This window comes from Thamnophis elegans, chromosome 4, assembly GCF_009769535.1.
Source record: "Thamnophis elegans isolate rThaEle1 chromosome 4, rThaEle1.pri, whole genome shotgun sequence".
NCBI classification, from domain to species: domain Eukaryota; kingdom Metazoa; phylum Chordata; class Lepidosauria; order Squamata; family Colubridae; genus Thamnophis; species Thamnophis elegans.
This window is the reverse complement of record NC_045544.1, coordinates 77,498,370-77,517,338: the sequence shown is the minus strand read 5'-3', so window position 1 is coordinate 77,517,338 and position 18,969 is coordinate 77,498,370. Positions and strand designations below refer to the sequence as shown.

Genomic DNA, 18,969 nt, shown 5'->3' with positions numbered 1-18,969 from the left:
TTATTGAGTGCCAATTTAGCTTTGACCATTAATTGATTTGATTCTTGTGTATAGGTAGTGATAATAAACTCTCCCATGCTTTGAATTCAATGACTGCTCCTGGTTATTTGCACTTGACATTAACCCAATGTGAAACCCATTAGCTATGTGAAATCCAGTCATTCCATCTTTCTCACCTACACACAGACCTGCCCTAAAAGTTGAGACATACATTTAGATGCTTCAAGTAATAAGATATTCACTATTCCAACAGCTTTTCATCTTCACTAAGGACTGCTAAATCTATCAGCGTTCAGTTATTAAACTCATAACTATATGACTCACTTTGATAACTACACAATATCCATATTCTTGCTTTGTGCTTCGTAAACCAAGAAATATTGGCATTAACAAGATCTAGAAAGGAGGCAGTCAAAGAAATTGCACAATCTGAGCTTCTGTCTTGGATTGCCTACACCCAAGAACCAAGCAAGCAATAGCAGCTTCCCAGAACAGGTGGGACACCATTAAATCTTTGTATCATCTGACTCTTTCTAAAATATAAGCAGAAATTAATGGAGCAATTTCTTTCATGGCCAATGAAATGATAATGAAATGATGACAGTAAACCAGGGACTTTCCTTAAAAGGTAAATGTTCCCGTCACACATATGTGCTAGTTGTTCCCCATTCTAGGGAGTGGTGGACATCTCCATTTCAAAGCCGAAGACCCAGCACCATCTGAAGACATCTCTGTGATCATGTGGCCAGCATGACTAAACACCGAAGGCGCACAGAATGCTGTTACCTTCCCACCAAAGGTGGTTCCTATTTTTTCTACTTGCATTTTTACATGCTTTCAAACTGCTAGGTTGGCAGAAGTTGGGACAAGTCACTCCGTTACGCGGCACTAGGGATTTGAACCGCCGAACTGTCGACCTTTCTGAATGAGAAGCTCTATGTCTTAGGCACTGAGCCACCACATCCTTACTGGATCCATATTCAAGACTTTCAGAACCTTCTAAAAACAATCATTTATTTCACTGTTTTATTTGAAGGCACATGTTCACAGCCCATTCTGTGTTTGCAGACTTACACCAACACATTCAGCCGCCCTGCCTGCACAAAAGTGAGATGTCTATGTCATGCCCTTTCCTTAAAAAAAAATGGAGGAAAAAAATATCAACATTTCTGTGGACTGACCTACTGTCCTCTGTCCTTTGCCTTAAACAGAGGCTGCCAAGGATGACCTCATGCCATAGCAACAGCTTCCCTCCCGCTAGCCAAAGAACCTTGCTTCTTTCCATCTGCACGTCCTCTCACTCTAATAAAGGAAAGTCCTTTGGCAGCAAAACACTGCGCTCTCTTCCTTTCTACTGCAGTTTTGAAAAGAAGAGCAGAAGACAGCCTTTTGATTGTCCTCTTTTTGTGGTGGCGGTTAAGCCAATTTCTTCCTTTGCAAATTTTCTTTCTTTACCTGCACCATGTCACAGTTGAACTGGGCTAGGAGGAGGCTCCACTTGGAGAAGTCTTCCACTCCTGTGCTGCTTTCTGCGCAGGGCTTCAGCTCCACTACTGTGCCTGGTTTGGTGTTTTTGGTACTCTCTTTCCAAGGGGATGCAGCAGCAGAGCTTGCAGTCTAGGAAGGAGAGAGAGAGAGAGAGAGAGACAGAGAGAGAGAGAAGACAGAATGAGAAAGTGAGCTTTCTTGGATTTGGCCGGAATCAGATAGAAGAGAAGTAATTATGATTTAACTGACCTTTGGTTCCAAAACCAACATTGGTTTGGGTACGAAATGGCAATGCTGAGCTTTAATTGCCCGACCCTAAAAGTGGGTATTGCTGAAAAGATGCTCAGATTTGTATTAAGTCTTCTTTACCACCCGCTTGAAGCTTGTTCCATTCCTTCGAATGTGCAGCTGATCCAACAACAGTATGGGGTGCGTGTGTGAGACTTGAAGGCACTTCACATGGCCCTGTTTTCTTTATCCAATCCCTCCCAAAGATGCTTTTTAAAAGGCAACTGGACTTTCTTCTTTTTCTTTAAAGACATTTCGCTTCTCATCCAAGAAGCTTCTTCAGCTCTGACTGGATGGTGGGGAATGGAAGGATTTATACTCCTTGCAGACAGCTCATCACTTGCATTATTTTAGAGAGTATTTGAGGCCACCTGGAGGTTTATCTGTGTCCTCACCTGAGTAGTGCAAATGGGTGTGGAGCCTTCTTGGAACTGCTGAAAGGATTGTGTTGTTGACTGGAGACAGATGAAGTTGTATTCCTCCCCTTGTCTTTTAAAAGACAAAGGCCACTCTTTTAATGACAGCAAAGCCCACATTTTGAACAGAGAGGACTGCTGGTATGAAAGTGGGGTGAAAGAGACCATCTATGCCAAAATTGAACAGCCCTCTCTCAATAGAGGGTGAGAGAGATACAATATCATCTATCTCCATGCTACAACACAGTCCTTTCAGCAGTTCCAAGAAGGCTCCACACCCATTTGCACTATGCAGGTAACCCTGAGGACACAGATAAAACTCCAAGTGGCCTCAAGGACTCTCTAAAAGAATACAAATGACCAGCCATCTGCAAGGAATATAAATACTTCCATTTCCCGCCATCCAGTGAGAACTGAAGAAGCTTCTCAAATGAGAAGCAAAATGTCTTCAAAGAAAAACAAGAAAGTCCAGTTGTCTCTTGAAAAAGCACCTTTGAGACAACCATAATCTGGATTGATTGAGAATCCCCATGGACATTTACCCAATCCCTCCAAAACTGTTCAAAGTTTTGCCAACCATCTTCACTCCTACTGACTTAAGCACATCGAGAAAGTGCTGAGAAAACAATGAGCCAATCAGTGCTTCCTCCAACTAACTAGCAGAAGACTAAAACAACCATCCAAACCCCAAAGTCATTCAATCAGAGGCCCATTTAAGTTACTTACTGCTCATGAACAACTACAACAAAATCTCATTTCTACCCAAATAATTAAATTGATAGTCCTCCCTGCCACCTTTAATAGCAGTAGACTTATATACCGCTTCATAGGCCTTTCAGGCCTCTCTAAGCGGTTTACAGAGAGTCAGCATATTGCCCCCAACAATCTGGGTCCTCATTTTACCCACCTCGGAAGGATGGAAGGCTGAGTCAACCCTGAGCCGGTGAGATTTGAACCGCTGACCTGCTGATCTAGCAGTAGCCTGCAGTGCTGCATTTAACCACTGCGCCACCTTGGCTCTTTAATATATATCTATACTTTTTCTTATATGAATATGTGAGAATTTGTAACAAAGTGAAGTTGCCATTCCTCTTATAAGAAAAAAAAATCTCTCTTGCTGCAAAGATAGCATAAATAATCATACCTTTGCAACTTTTCCTAATGTCTCCTATTGTAGATGTTAGGTGCAAGAATCCCCTGAAAATTCTAAAGAAAAATTCTTAATTTTTAGGCAATTTGAACAAGAACTCCTTGTAAGGGGCTTTTTTCTCTGCCTTAGGAGGAATCAAAATCTTATCTCCCCATTCCACATAAAAGGGAAAGTGAAAAAAAAGTTTTTAAAAAGTTAGGTATTTTCCAAGTCCTGGTCCACTGGAAAGAGAAAGGGAAATTGTCAAAATCTTGACAATTTCATAATGGAATCAAGGACATATTCCTTTTAAAAGACCTCAGTGGGTTTTGCTCAAGGGAGGAAATGGAATACCCGTAAATTATGTGAAATGTCATATTTAGGAAAAAAGCAAGCTTTTATGTGGTTAGGGTTATTTTAGAGCTAAAAAGAAATAAATCAGGAAAACTGTCAATTTAGCCAAAGCGATAGGATTATAAAGGCCTGTAGCTGCTTTTGAATTGGGACAGAATCTTTGTATGAATGTGTCCCAAATACAGGTAGTCATTGACTTACAACAGTCCATTTAGTGGCCATTCGAGTTTACAACACACTGAAAGAAATGACTTAGGATGACCATTTTTCACACTTACGACCATTGCAGCATCCATCTGGTCACTTAATCAAAATTCAGATCTGTGGTGGGATTCAAATAATTTAACAACCGGTTCTCTGCCCTAATGACTAGCTGGGTAGGTGTCGCTCAGTGGTCATGTGACTGGGTGGGTGTGGCCAACTCAACATCACTCAGGTTGATGGGCGCTTCGCCTTAGCTGTTGCAATGTAATAAGGTTTAACCAGAGAGGCAGTTTCTGTAAGCAGGGCAATAAAGATTAGGCTAGAAACAACACCAGAATGTTTCCTTCCTGCCTTCCTTACAGGATTAATCCTGTAAAGTGGGAAAAAAACAAAATAAGATTTCTTCCAACAACCGGTTCTCCAAACTGCTTGAAAGTTAACAACCGGTTCTACCAAATAGATGCAAACTGGCTGAATCCCACCACTGATTCAGATGCATGGCAACTGACTTGTATTTATGATGATTGCAATGTCCCAGGATCATGTAAGCCCCTTTTGTGACCTTCTAACAAGCAAAGTCAGGTGGGAAAGATTCATGTAACCATCTCGTGACTAACATCAGAACTGCAGTGATTCATTTAACAAGTGTGGCAAGAAAGGTCATAAAATGGGGCAAAATTCAGTTATCAAATGTTTCACTTAGCAACAGAAATTCTGGGCTTAATTATGATTGTTAAGTTGAGGACCACCTGTACACTTCATTCCTGTCCCTCATTTTTTGCTTGAGGCAGCCATTTTAGATGGTAGGAAAGAGATATGCAAAACCAACTCTTTGCTACTATCTAGTGCTAATCTGAATTTTGGCAGCTTGATGGCATCAGATGCTAATAATGACTGATATTACAGCTATGCTGCTTTATCCTTATGTTGGCTTGAAAGAACAATATAATAGTTCTGATCATAAAGCTGTAATTGCTCAGCAGTTAATGTATCTTCATTGATACACACTACATTACAAAGTAGGGGGATTTCAAATTTAATGTTTGTTGATTTATTAATTTTTTTAAAAAAATGTTTTTATAAAATATGTCCATTTTGCATCTGAAATTGTGTGTGTTTGCATCAGCAAAACAATTAACTGAATTCTGAAACTAGAAATGTGACCAGGGTTAAAAAAATATTGAAAATTATGGCAATAGGCTTAAGTGGAAACCAGAGGAGAATTTAGCATACTATTCACTCTATACATATTTTGATATTAAATGTAGGCTTCCCCCATCTCACTTTTTGTACCCATAGCTGAAAAATACTTAAACATTACTACAGGCAGTGCTCGACTTATGACTACCATTGAACCCAAAATTTCTGTTGCTAAGTGAGACATTTGTTAAGTAAATTTTGCTGACTTTTCTTGCCACAGTTGTTAAGTGAATCACCACAGTTGATAAATTAATGAAATGGTTGTTAAGAGAATCGGGATTCCCCATTGACTTTGCCTCTGTCAGAAGATTCCAAAAGGTGATCACATGGTCTCGGGCTTCAGCAACAATCATAAGGTTAAATCAGTTGCCAAACATCTGAATTTTGATCACGTGACCATGGGGATACTGGAAAGGTTGCAATTGTGAAAAACGGTCATAAGTCACTTTTTTCACTGCCACTGAACGATCACTAAATCAACTGTTTTAAGTCGAGGACTGCTTTATTTAGTTTCAGGAATTATATTTTCAACACAAACATTTTAAGCTGTCCTTGCCTTCCTGAAAGCTGGCTTGGTTATTAATTTGCTTGATATCCTGCTTCTCAGCAAATTTCTGTTCTGCTGTAGCATGTGTCCTTTACATAATGGCATAAGAATGCAGTCCATATAAGCTCCCTGAGCAGTTTTGAGCTCACTGCAGCTTGCATCAGAGTGTCCATTGAATTACTTCGGTTCATTGAAATCCGTCAGAGTGTTTGCATTTCCACTGAATACAAGAATCTGGTTTATAAGGAGAGGACTGTCCATTTGGCTCAGCCTTTGCCATTGACTGCGGAGCATTTCTCTAAAAGCCATTCCGAAGACTGCAAATGATGAGGTTGTTACATAAGCAACATTTCCCAAAATTGTTATGTTCAACTTTTATGTTAAATTTCTTCTAATTCCACTATCCTGCTCTAGCTTTCTTTCCCTCAGGCTCCAAGAGAAGCTAAAGCAATTTCTCCTGAACTTCTAAAACAAAAGCATGACTTCATGCCTGCCTGCTTTACAAATGAGCTTTAGACTCGGCTCCTGAAAGGCTGACTAAAGACACTTATTTTAAGCAACTCATCGAATGGCAGCCCTGAATAGCTTCCAAGCTTTGTTCTTGAGCTCTGCAATGACACAATGTTTTGTCCCTGCTCCAAGACAGCTAGGGGACTGGCAGCTATAAAAGTGACCTCTATGGAGACTCAGCCAAAACTCCAGCAACAAAATACTAGGGAGGTCTAACATTGCAAATACTATACCTCAAGTCCCATTGGTGGTACAGAGATCAACAGGAATTTAAAGATAAAACACAGAACAACGAGGCTTTAAAGCCACCTTTGTAAAATAAGATCTAAAAGGATCCCCAACTACAGCACAGGAAATAGAAGTCAGTGATGATGGGAAAATAGTCACCATACATGTGGAACAGAGATAGGCAGCTCAAGCCCCCCTCAATCTTTTGGGTTTTTTGTTTAACTTTGGATATCTTAAAATCATGAGTATTGACAGTAAATTGTAGAAACTTTCATTGAAAACAGTTGTAGATCAACAAATGACACATAAAATAACTGAGGAATATGATACATCTGAGTATATACAGTATCTCCTCTATAGAGGAAATGTGATCCTGTGGCTACACCACAAAAGGCAACAATGTAATGTTGTACAATGCAATGTTTAGTTAAAATTCTCCCAATAATATACGAAATGTTCAGTTTTTTCAATCATATATACAGTATCGGAGTTTAAGGCCAAAAAGCAACAGAATTCTCATTTCTTTGCAAAGTAATAAAAGAACTTTGTAAATAAAGCACTTTATTAAAAGTAAAGATTTAATAATGCCTAACACCATGAGGCCCATTATAATACAGAGATGTTTTGAATCAGAATAGAAGAGAATGAAGAAAGCTAATTCCCAGTGAATAGCAAGCTGCATTGGGTGGTAAATCAGGCTAATTTTATGCAATGGCTTAGGGCATCTGGAAGCACATTGCAAAAGGCCACCATTAAAGAAATGCCATCGGCAACGGAGCCCTTCATTATAACCTTTCCACGATTGAATATTCCTACCACTGGGCAGGACTTAGTGTGATAACTGGAAGTTATGCTCTCCCACTGTATATTGAGATGTGTTGAATGATTGACTCTATCAAAGCAAACTTTAATATTAGTCATCTTCTAGGAAATATAGCCTCCCTAAAGGGCCCCAGCTATTCTGCTTCATATTCAGCACCACATAAATATATGTTTTTTTTCCCAGGGCTTTACATTTTCTGCAATGTTACTACTATGAGTTCATTTTAAATAGAAATGTTTTCAGGAGACGTTTTAATGTTTTATGGACTTGGAGTTATTTTTAATTGTATTAAATTAAGTGATTTTATATTTTAGCATGCATTTTGCCCTGTGGACCATCGCTAAAGGTAAAGATTCGCCTTGCACATATGTGCTGGTTGTTCCTGACACTAGGGGGTGGTGCTCATCTCCATTTCAAAGCTGAAGAGCCAGCGCTGTCCGAAGACTTCTCTGTGGTCATGTGGCCGGCATGACTAAATGCCGAAGGCGCACAGAACACTGTTACCTTCCCACCAAATGTGGTTCCTATTTTTCTACTTGCATTTTACATGCTTTCGAACTGCTAAGTTGGCAGACACTGGGACAAGTAACGGGCGCTCACTCCGTTATGTGGCGCTAGGGATTTGAACCGCTGAACTGCCGACCCTTCTGACTGACAAGCTCAGCGTCTTAGCCACTGAGCCACCGCATCCCATGGACCATCGCTACCATGTAACTAATAATTAATTTTAGAAATTAATAGAATAAAACTTGCTGAACGATGACTGTCATTCTTCCCAATCAGCATGACATTTGACCAACTGGCTAAAATAATGAGAAGCAATCCAACACATCTGGAGGGCAACAAGTCACAGAGAGTCTTAGTTGTCATTCCCCATGCTGCATGTCATGTTCAATTTTCCACTGAGATAAGCGTATGGATTTGCTTTGTAACCTAATTCATTTCCTCCTCATGAAATTTTCCCCAGAAATGTGTTTCTGTCTGGCAGGAAAGAAGGAGGGAGGTTGAAAATGAACAAGTTAATTGCGCAGAAACACAAAAAAGGGACTGTCATGAGCAAGAGCCTTTGAGACAGTAGAGGGTCAGCAGGCGGCAACTGTGTCCCCACATCTTGCATCAGCTTATGCTTTCAGACTAAGTTGTTTGGCACGTCCTCTTGGAATCAGCAATCTGTAATACTAATAAGACAATACCCTGCTCACTTACGTTGGCTGCAGATATTTTGACATCATGTGTTGTTTTGCAACAGGTCTTCTAGATTGTATCACTAGATACACCTGCTCACAAATGAGATGAGACAATGCTGTATTCAGGTGTCAGAAAGGCAGTTGGCAAACTAGTTTTGGCAATGTGTATCCAACCAATTCTACAACTTGATGCTGTTTATCAGCAAGCAGTTTTTTAAAAAAGTCTTCTATAAGAAACCACAATGCTACTTAGTTTAATACTAAGTTATGGAGTTTGAGAAGATACATTTACAAAAAAATTAGTCAAAAACTACAGTTTGATGCAAAGTCATTATTGAAATTTAACAGAGACTGTTTGGGTGGATGAGATAGACAGCTTGGTGCATTAAGCTAAGAGGAGGTTTGTATACCATTTTAAATGGTTTTTTTTTACCCCCCGCTGAAAAAAACTAGTTGGAAAATGTGCCCTTACTACTTGGCTATCACAATCAGAGATTCAGATCCATATTTCCTAAAAGCTGTATGAGCTCCATGTGGTAGAAGGCAAGTGGGTGGCCCGTTTCTGTTTTTCAAGATCGATTGTATTTATTTCACTTTCATTTGATCAGCATGCATGAGCCCATACCTTCCTGAAAGCCTGTCACCAATTCATGCAAGCATCTAAAACAGATACTCTTTTGTTTTGTGGTTGGAAAGTAAAAGGAATGATAGCTTGGTGTTCCAAAAGACGTTTCCCATAGGAGAAGGGTGGGGCAGATACCGAGTTGGCAGAGAAAAGAAGACTTAAGAAAATAAAAAAGTCTCCTGGAAAAGAGAACTTGTAGAATTGGAAGGAGGGCTAATGGCTGGCAACCTGGGGTGGTAGTTTGTTGGTTGTTGAGAAGAGTCGATCCAAAGAGGAGAAGGTGCTGTGAGTTCCTTTCTAGCCACTGCAGAGGCTGAAGTAATGGAAGATGTGAAGCTATATCAACCAGAAAGCTTATGCCAGCCTAAAAGGGTATGTTGGCCGGTACATTTAGCTCCTTACTTTTTTTCCAAATAAAAAGTGAGAAGAGTATTTATAAATAGTGCAGTGTATATGTGTGGGTACACATTTGTTAAACCAATACTGTAGAATGCATACAAATTACACACTTAGGCTGCATTAATATCTAGTACAGTAAAGGAAAAGGTCCATTTTACAATGCATTTTAAATCTTGAACCATGATGGCTGTAAGCCAAGCAAAGAATGGAATGTAGTTACCAAGTTGTAAATAATTCTTGCAAAGAAAAGCTATAAACGCCAAGGTTAATGCTGCTTTCTGTCGTAATGAAAGGAGGGGAAATCGTGAGTTTTGCACTATGTCAAATCCTGTGAACCACAGCAGTCCCTGAGACAATCAGATTGTTCCACAGAGACTAAATGAGACCATGTTAATTATCTTCTCCAATGGAGATTTTCTCTGTGATTCTCTTTAGAGCTACACCTTCTTATAACTTAAAGGGGCTTATAAAAAATGGAGAATCTAAACCTAGCAAAGAAAGAACCTGATGCACCTGATGTCTATCCAATTCTAAGAAGCAGATTTCATGATCAGATTATGAATGTTTGTATTTTCTTTGTTGTGAGAATCTGTAAATCTTCTCTCTTCACCACTTTTGTACATAACATACTGCACACTGATTCCTCTTTTCAAGTAATACTTCCCCCCTCAATAATAGAAAATAGAACACACTTTTAGTTAATATTGAACAAATTTCTGTTTTAGTTTTAGATAAAGTAGCTTTGCAGGGGCATAATGATTCTGAAAGAATTTAAGAAAGTCACGGAGGAAGAAGCTGGTCATCTGATTGACTGATGTTGAAGCTGCCCAAGTGTTTCAGCCTGCAGACCAACACACAATATACAGTGTGTTACTAATGGAAACAGAATGCTGTCAGTGTGTGGATCACTAGGGCAAAAATGATTTCTGTGCAGATAAGATGACAACTGTAACTCCTAACTAAAGTAGGTTCAACACCAGTTCGCCAGACTTTAGAATTATCATCTACCTACAGTGCCTCTATCTTTGGTTTAGCTTTAGCACTTTGACAGCCTCACTTGATAACAAAGAGAACTATACCGCTAGGGAAGCCTTAAAATTCAGAAGAATATGGATACATTGAGAGTTATATACTTTACTCCATCTGTCATCCTGGGGGGGGGGTGAAATTATACGCCCCTAAGATAGGGTTCGCAATTTGGGAGTCCTCCTGGACCCGCAGCTGACTCTAGAACATCATTTGTCGGCTGTGACCAGGGGGGCATTTGCCCAGGTTCGCCTGGGGCACCAATTGCAACCCTACTTGGAGCGGGAGGCCCTCCAAACAGTCACTCATGCCCTTGTGACCTCAAGACTGGACTACTGTAACGCGCTCTACATGGGGCTGCCCTTGAAGAGTATTTGGAGACTTCAGCTGGTCCAGAATGCAGCCGCGTGAGCGATAGTGGGTGCACCTCGGTACACCCACGTTACACCTATCCTCCGTGAGCTGCACTGGCTGCCAATTACGCTCCGGACACGCTTCAAGGTGCTAGTCGTTACTTTTAAAGCCCTACATGGTATTGGACCTGGGTACTTGAGAGACTGCCTGCTGCCAATTACCTCCTTACGACCTATTAGATCCCACAGATTAGGCCTCCTCCAAATTCCATCTGCCAGCCAGTGTTGGCTGGCAACTCCTCGGGGGAGGACCTTCCCTGTGGCTGCTCCGGCCCTCTGGAACGATCTCCCTGTTGAGATCAGGACCCTCACCATCCTTCCGGCTTTCCGCAAAGCCACTAAGACCTGGTTGTTCCGGCAGGCCTGGGGCTGAAGAATTTTCCAGCCCCACTCGAATGTTGCGACTATAGTTATATTTTAATTTGTTTGTCTGTATTTGTTGCTATTTGTATCCCTCCCCCCATGGTTGTTAGCCGCCCTGAGTCTCTCGGGAATAGGGCGGCATACAAGTTGAATAAACCTAAACCTAAACCTTCCTGATTTTATTTCTAGGTCAGAATGGGAATCTTGCACTTCCTTCCTTTACTTCCTGTACTTCCTGTACTTTTCCAGTACAAAGCATCAGTTATAGAAGAAACAGAGAAGTCCCCACCACACCCCAAATCTTCTATAGTAGCCCCTTTAGTTACTAATGAAAAAGGATAGAATAGTTTGGTAGAATAGTTTGGTTACAGTTTGGGAGGATATGGATATGATTTACAGACTTCTTCAATGGATTGTCATCTTTTTCCTCCAAAATTTAAGCATCTTGGGTGGAAAGGCAAGACTTCAACGGGTGAAGGCACAAAACTAATTTCCACAAAAGGAATAGCAAAACTTATAACAAGATTTTAAATATGAAGATTCTAATTGCATCAAAAGATTTGTGTATTTATTACTATCTAGCAAGATGTTAGCCATTATAGGAGGAAAAGTCTTTCTCAGAAGCATTTCAAAAAATATCAGCTGAAAGCAAGTCATCATAAATCAACCAATGCTTATCCTATCTTTTGATCCAAAATCCAAAACATACTGAGAAGTTATATTAATCAGTTAATGACTTGTATTAGAAAAATAACCTGAGGTTGGAGTCTACTAAAATCAAACATAAGCTATATATATAAGAAGAGGTGCCTCTTTGTTTACAGATAAATCTTATGCAAGCCAACATCCAGAGATAATGTCAATAAACAAGGATTTGAATATCTAATGGAATTTATGGATGCTGGAAATGTTCACCAAGCTAGGCAATCTTTTGTTACTTAGAAGACTAGCAAGGATTAGATTAAATACCTGCTTCAGGTAAGGATAGGCTCAAATCCACACTGATGTTCAAGAATTCCAATCCTTCATGTACAAAGTCCAGTGTTTTCTGAGTCAAGCTCCACTCCTAATCATCAACTGAATTCAACCATATTCAGTAATGTTCTTTAACTTGGCAGGATGTAAAAGAAACCTACCACAAAAGGTGCAACTCTGCCAACTAGACAATAGTCACCAGCCTGGGGGCTTCTCACATTCTGTTTTTCTTCCTTGGGTTCCACTTCTTTTCTGAGAAACACCTGTAGGGAAAATTAGCATAGTGAAGATTTATTATGTCCAGTGGTGGGATTCAATGTTTTTTACTACTGGTTCTGTGGGCGTGGCTTGGTGGGCCTTGTGTGGCTTGGTGGGCGTGACTTGGTGGGTATGGCAGGGGAAGGATATTATAAAATCTCCATTCCCTTCCTACTCCAGGGGAAGGTTACTGCAAAATTCCCATCAGCTGGGACTCGGGAGGCAGAGAATAGATGGGTGGGACCAGTCAGAGGTGGTATTTGCCAATTCTCTGAACTACTCAAAATTTCTGATAATGGTTCTCCAGAACTGGTCAGAACCGGCTGAATACCTCCTCTGATTATATCCGAATTATGGAAAATCACTGGAGAATAATCAAGTAGCTAGACACTAAGCTGCTAAGGTTCAATGGCAAAATTCAGACTTTTCAATTTTACTGTGTTTTATCAAATCCTCATCTTGATTATGCTTTGAGACACAGATGTCAAACTCGATCGGGTCACCTGACGAATCATGACTTTTTTTGCCTTTGCAGAGCCAGGGTGGGCGTGGCCTGTGTGTAACACATCTGGCCCATAGGCTGCCAGTTTGACACCCCTCCTTCAAGATGAGCATTGAACCCCAATGATTGTCAATGAGACATGATTTTTTAAAAAGGTTTCCTCCCATTAACTGTTGCTATGTTGCAGGCCCACAGGTGATTATGAGAAAATGAAATACACATTGCCTAAATTTTTCTTTCACTCATTTTCATAAGAAACGATCAGTATTTTTTAAAAGTATTGATTTTTTTTAAACACAGTTTGAACACAATTCTTCATTCTTACACAAAGACTTAGCATGTGGATATGGAAAGAGAAAAATCAATAAATCAGACACAATAACCAATAGTAAAATGTAGCCAGGACAAATTAGCACACCAGTATCTCAGAACATTTTATTCTCGGCAACATCTATTTTCTATTAGCAGTGATGATATAAAGGAACTTCATAATTCTCATATGAACAGAAAATCTATTAAAGTAATGGTAACTTCACGACAGATGAAGCATCACATACTGCTTATCCGTGAGAAAACAATAAATTACAATACTTATTCCACAAGTATGTATTCTAAACATTGGAAATTGTTGCCTTCCTTTATTGCTGAACTCCTATAAACTCCACTCAGCATATCCAATACTGAAATATCCTGTGATCAACCACTACTATCTGAAGTAGAAGTGACAAGATGTGTGTGTTTGTGTGTGTATGTGTGTGTGTGTATGTATGTATGTATGTATGTATGTATGTATGTATGTATGCACACATACACACACACAAACATCTGTGCATATTATATTCAGGAAAGTGGGGAAGAGATAGAGAAATTTCAGTGAATGGGAGAGACATGTAGATGTCAAAGTTTCTCAGGCTACTAGTGTGAGATAAAGAGGTTTCTTTGCAATAAAACATAAAATAATGATATTGCAAATCTGCAAGCAACAAATAATAGGACAGTAATTGCATGATTTATAGCAAAGATGGGGAATTGCTATTGTCATAGGATATTTAATGAAAATGGACTCATATATAAATAGGACATGGATAAAAGTAGAAGATAGAATTAGAGCTATGTATGTATGTTAGGTATATAAACCTGATGCTTAATAACTTTTTGGTACAGCAGTAATTTAATAGAAGCTAGGAATTAGAACAAAAATACATAAATATTATACTTAACATTTCTGATATCCGAAGCTACACTTTAATATTCAAATATTTAGTTACCTTATTACTATTTTTTCTGAATATGTAACTTTTTAAGGTTTTTTTTAAAATTTAACTTTTTAATATTAGGGTCTATCTACAACCCAGTGAGCTCAATTTTCAGTATTCCTCTGCTGCCATCTAGGGCTCGTCTGGATTTTTGCAAACTGTAGTTGGTAGCTCTACCTAAATAAACATTTGCTTTGTTAACAACTTTGGAGTTTTCAACAGTACAGACCTAAGAAACTTGTTTTATATTTATGTAGTATGAAATAAACTGCTTTGGTCCTTAAATACCTTTCTCCCTATGAAGGTTTGATTAGGTAAACTAAAGTGTCTGTAGACACCTGGAGAGTGGCGGTGCAAGGAACTATTTGCATCATGAGGCAACTGATTTAAATTGAATAATTGTATTGTTTGCACAATGGCATACTAATGTACATATTTACATGACTTTGGTATCATTGCAAAGACACTCATGAAATTGTCTTAAAAGTCTTGGTCCCAAAGTCAGGAGGTTTCTAATGAACTTTATGAGTTTGGTGCTCAATTTCACTTTAACAAAATGGTAGCCAATCTCTTTGATTATTAGAAGAATACATGAGGGAATGTTCTTTACTGTTTCAATATTTCTAGCAGCAACTGTGAGAGAGATATTGGAGTTTTAATGGATAACCAGTTAAATATGAGCCAGCAATGTGCGGTGGCAGCCAAAAAAAGCCAATGCAATCCTACAATCAAGATCATGTGAGGTATTAATACCACTCTATAAAGTCCTAGTAAGACTACACTTAGAATATTGTGTCCAGTTTTGGTCACCACACTATAAAAAGATGTTGAGTCTGTAGAAAAAGTGCAGAGAAGAGCAACCAGGATGATTAGGGAATTGGAGACTAAAACATATAAAGAGTGGTTACAGGAACTGGGCATGGCTAGTCTAGTGAAGAAAAGGACCAGGGGAGATATGATAGCAGTGTTCCAGTATCTGAGGGACTGCCACAGAGAGGAAGGGGGTCAAACTATTTTCCAAAGCACCTGAAGGCCAGACAAGGAAAACTGGAAACTGATCAAGGAGAGATTCAACCTAGAAATAAGGATAATTTTTCTGACAGTGAGGACAATCAACCAACGGAACACCCTGCCTTCAGAAGTTGTGGCAGCCCCATCACTAGAGGCTTTCAAGGGGAAACTGGACTGCTATTTGACAGAAATGGTATAGGGTCTTCTGCTTGGGCAGGGGTTGGACTAGATGACCTACAAGGTCCTTTCCAACTGTGGTGATCTGTTAATATCCATTTCACTGAAAGAGTTTGATCTCTGGGATCTCAGAAAATGGAAAATCCTCTCACAAGACCACATAACTCTCTTAAATACATAAATGCTAACTATTCCATCATCTCCAAAGTAATTTGGAAGAAATGCCTCAGACTAATTGGAAGCATGAGCACATCTCTCTTCCATGGAAGCCTGAAAAAAGCATCTTGCTGTTTCAGGAGTCACGTCAAAGTTACAATGGTTAATTATAGGATTCCTCAGCTGCACTCCAGTTTCTTTTTTCAGAATTGCTCAAGATGTCTGAAAACAGCAGCTTGGGTGAGGCCCACAGCACTTTTCTAAATCAGTTTTGAAAGGTGCATCCCTTTCCATATCCATGCTTATTTAAATAGAAATAGTCTACCCTGGGACTGAAGGTCAAGTCATATGCACTAAACGGGAAAGTCTAGAATATTGTCTGCAGAAGATACAAAAGATTTAGAACGCTTTGGCATGTAAATAATAGGGAGTTCAGCCATGGAGTAAATTTCTCTGCTTTATGTGGTGAAAGCCTGACTAGATAATCCTTTATTTCTATTGTTTACAGATTGGTTATTTTTTTTTTTGCAAACATGTAATAGCTATTAATTCCATAATGTATAGTTTATTAATTCCATAATGTATGGCAATGAGAAATGTTCAAAGAGGTCAATATCTATTTCCCCCAGCTGGGACCATCTTGGCCTCTCCCCGACCAGAGTTGGGGGAGATAAGCTTGCAGGTGACATAAGTGCTTTATTTACATGTGAAGCTCCCTCAATCCATCAGCTGCAGGCAAACAAGGCTGTCAGCACAAGGGTGATCTCATCCTTCCTGCAGTTCTGCTCCACTTGGATTACAGAGGTAGGGCTCCCTCCCCCACCATCTGATCCTATCCAACAAGCAGCAGCAGCCTGGAGCACATGTGAAAACAAGAACCGAGTCAGTCTTTCTTTAACTTTGGAATGTGGAGACTGCAACTAAGGAATGAACTGGCAAAGAAGAATCTTCTATGGCTGGAGAAGATACAAACTGTATCAAACCAATCATCCCATAGGATGAGAAGCACTCATCTATCTCTTATAAGGCACAATGCTGGAGAAACACATAAGGGCTTTCAGAATGAATCTTGGTCAAGATTTCAAGGTCAGTTTGGGCAACACTTTCCATGGGGCTGATGAGATAACACGATTAGTCAGGCCTGCAGAGAAACTTTTTAAAAATCATCTCTTCGTTATTAAAACCAAAACAGAATGACATGGCCTCAACTTATCCCATTGGAATATGTTTCATAATTTCACAGAACTGACATCACATGTTATCACATAGCAGGTCTCAATATTTTTTTCTTCCATGTATACTTACAGTTCATTTAGGAAAGTAGCTACAAAACAACTGAAGTGTTAAAACTAAAGTGATCCTAGACATCTCTCTGACAAGAGGTTTTGCCGAACAGCACACCTTTTCTGAGATTTCCAAATCTCTCTCTCATAACCCTTTCTCTGAATAAACATCAACACAATCTTGTAAAATACAATCTTGTAGAATCATAAAAGGCAACTTTAGCATGGATCTGTTTATATTCGAGTTCTAGTACCATTACAATACGCAGGTTATTTTCTAAGCATTTCCTGGCATTACTTGGCATGATACTTTCTTATAATACATATCCAGAAATGACATAATCTTGTGTTTTAAAAATTGCTGGAAGACGGATATTTAAATGCTTACTAATTGTATGAGTAACCTTTCCTAGACTTGTCCCACCATGTTCAGAGGTAATATAGTCTTGTTACACACCATCCACAGATTATCTCCACAACAAAACAAAACAGAAACAAAAAGAGAATAAGCCAACACATGAAATAAGAAATGGAAGAAATAAATGGAACTAGAAAAAAAATAATAACATGGAACCAGAAATCTCAAGGTTCTCCTACTAGTTTTGAAAGGAGTTCTATGGAAAGGTAATTATGTAAAAGTAGGATACCACGTCTAGCTCAGAGGAATGCTCACTATGCAGTTGCTTGCAGATAAATGCTATCAGAGGCAAAGTACTTTAAATAATAGTGACTTAAAATCAGATAGGACTCAAGCAGCACATGTGTCTCACCCCACCCCCAGGAAAAAGCATTATTCTTTGTTCATGATTGATTATGTCAGACAGTGGGAAGAAATAAACTGTACCCCCCATGTGATCAAATTCTGCAGAAAATTGTCTGGAAGAATCCTACATTTCAGATCTCCATCACCCTTAATCCAGCTACTTGCGATTCCTTTTCACACAATGGCTTGTTCAAAGATCCTAAAGCCAGGTGTAATCTGGCACTGTAGAGAGATGTGAAGTGCAGAACGGAGAGCATAGGAAAAATAAGAGGAGATAAATGAATGGCTTACCTTGAATTGTGCTTTTCCTGCTTTGCAGTTGTTGTTGTTGTAGTTTTTCTCTGCACTGGTGTGGGAAGGGCCCCTGAATATCCCTTCTTCCCCTAAACCACCTTTTCCATGCCAGTTGGACAAAGTAATCTTCTTAATGGAACGAGACAGCGAATTGCTATTGATGCAATCATCATTGGTGACCACTTCTTCAATAGGACTAGCACTTTTAAATCTTTCTCCAGCAGGCTCCAGAGACGTCTGAGCCAGATACAGGGAAACACACTCATTGAGGTTTTGGTGCAAGTCATGGTTATTCAGAGCATCGAGAGGAATGTCAGTACAGCTGTCTCTTGGAAATTCCAGGGAACACTTGGGTAGAGATAATTTGGTGCTAATCGTGAACGGTTGGACCTTCCTTGCCGTGCTACCGGACATTGTCTCCCTAGCACAAGCCTTACAGGGGCCCTAGAAAAATGCTAGGACCCAAGTCTTGATAAACCCCCACTGCTTTTGGTAGGAGAACATAGAAAGAAACACAAAATCAGAAGTGACAAGGTTTGCCTTGGCTTCTTCCATCCCATGCAAGAAAACTCAGAGGTGGAGACTGTGTCCCATTGGATCCGTTCTGCTCTTCTTTTCTCTCAGGCGTCCAGTTTGTGAGCTCCCTCACAAGTGAAACTTCTCCTTCAAATGTTCAGAGGGGACTTCCAAACCTCCTTTGGTTTTCTAGCAGAAGTTACACAGCTGCCACCAAGCCAAGATTTCTGGGCAGTGGTAGTTAGCTCTGTGAGGAAGTCACTCACTCATCGATCAGTTTTTGCCGGAAAACAAAGGCGGGGAGAAAGAGAAGGCAGAATCGAGGGAGGGAACTTGGTCTTGGCTTACTGAGCAAAGAGGAGAAAAATTATTCAGAGTGCCTGGAAGTTGGGAGGAATGTTTTTTTTTTGGGGGGGGGCGGATCTTAAGAAATGAGATCAAAAAATTTAATCTTCCCCTTGAGAGGAGTGCAGTTGGTAAATACTTCTTGAGCTCGCCTTCTCTCTTGGCTTGGAAGAGCGCCCTCTTTCCCTTCTGATGGGGGAAACGGGCGCTGGGAGGATACGTCTCGCCTCCCT

General features: G+C 39.8%; 1 protein-coding gene across 1 annotated transcript in view; it reads right to left on the bottom strand.

Moving 5' to 3' along the window:
• The window catches only part of LOC116506953, a 70,081-nt gene extending 51,357 nt beyond the window's left edge, over window positions 1-18,724 (bottom strand). Inside the window, exons 1-3 of the mRNA XM_032214846.1 lie at window positions 17,873-18,724; window positions 12,337-12,438; window positions 1,456-1,617 (exon numbers count right to left, since the gene is read on the bottom strand). Coding sequence (XP_032070737.1) covers window positions 1,456-1,617; window positions 12,337-12,438; window positions 17,873-18,289 — 681 coding nt within the window. The 5' untranslated portion in view covers window positions 18,290-18,724. The remainder of the gene's footprint in view (window positions 1-1,455; window positions 1,618-12,336; window positions 12,439-17,872) is intronic.
• Window positions 18,725-18,969: the final 245 nt, after the last annotated feature.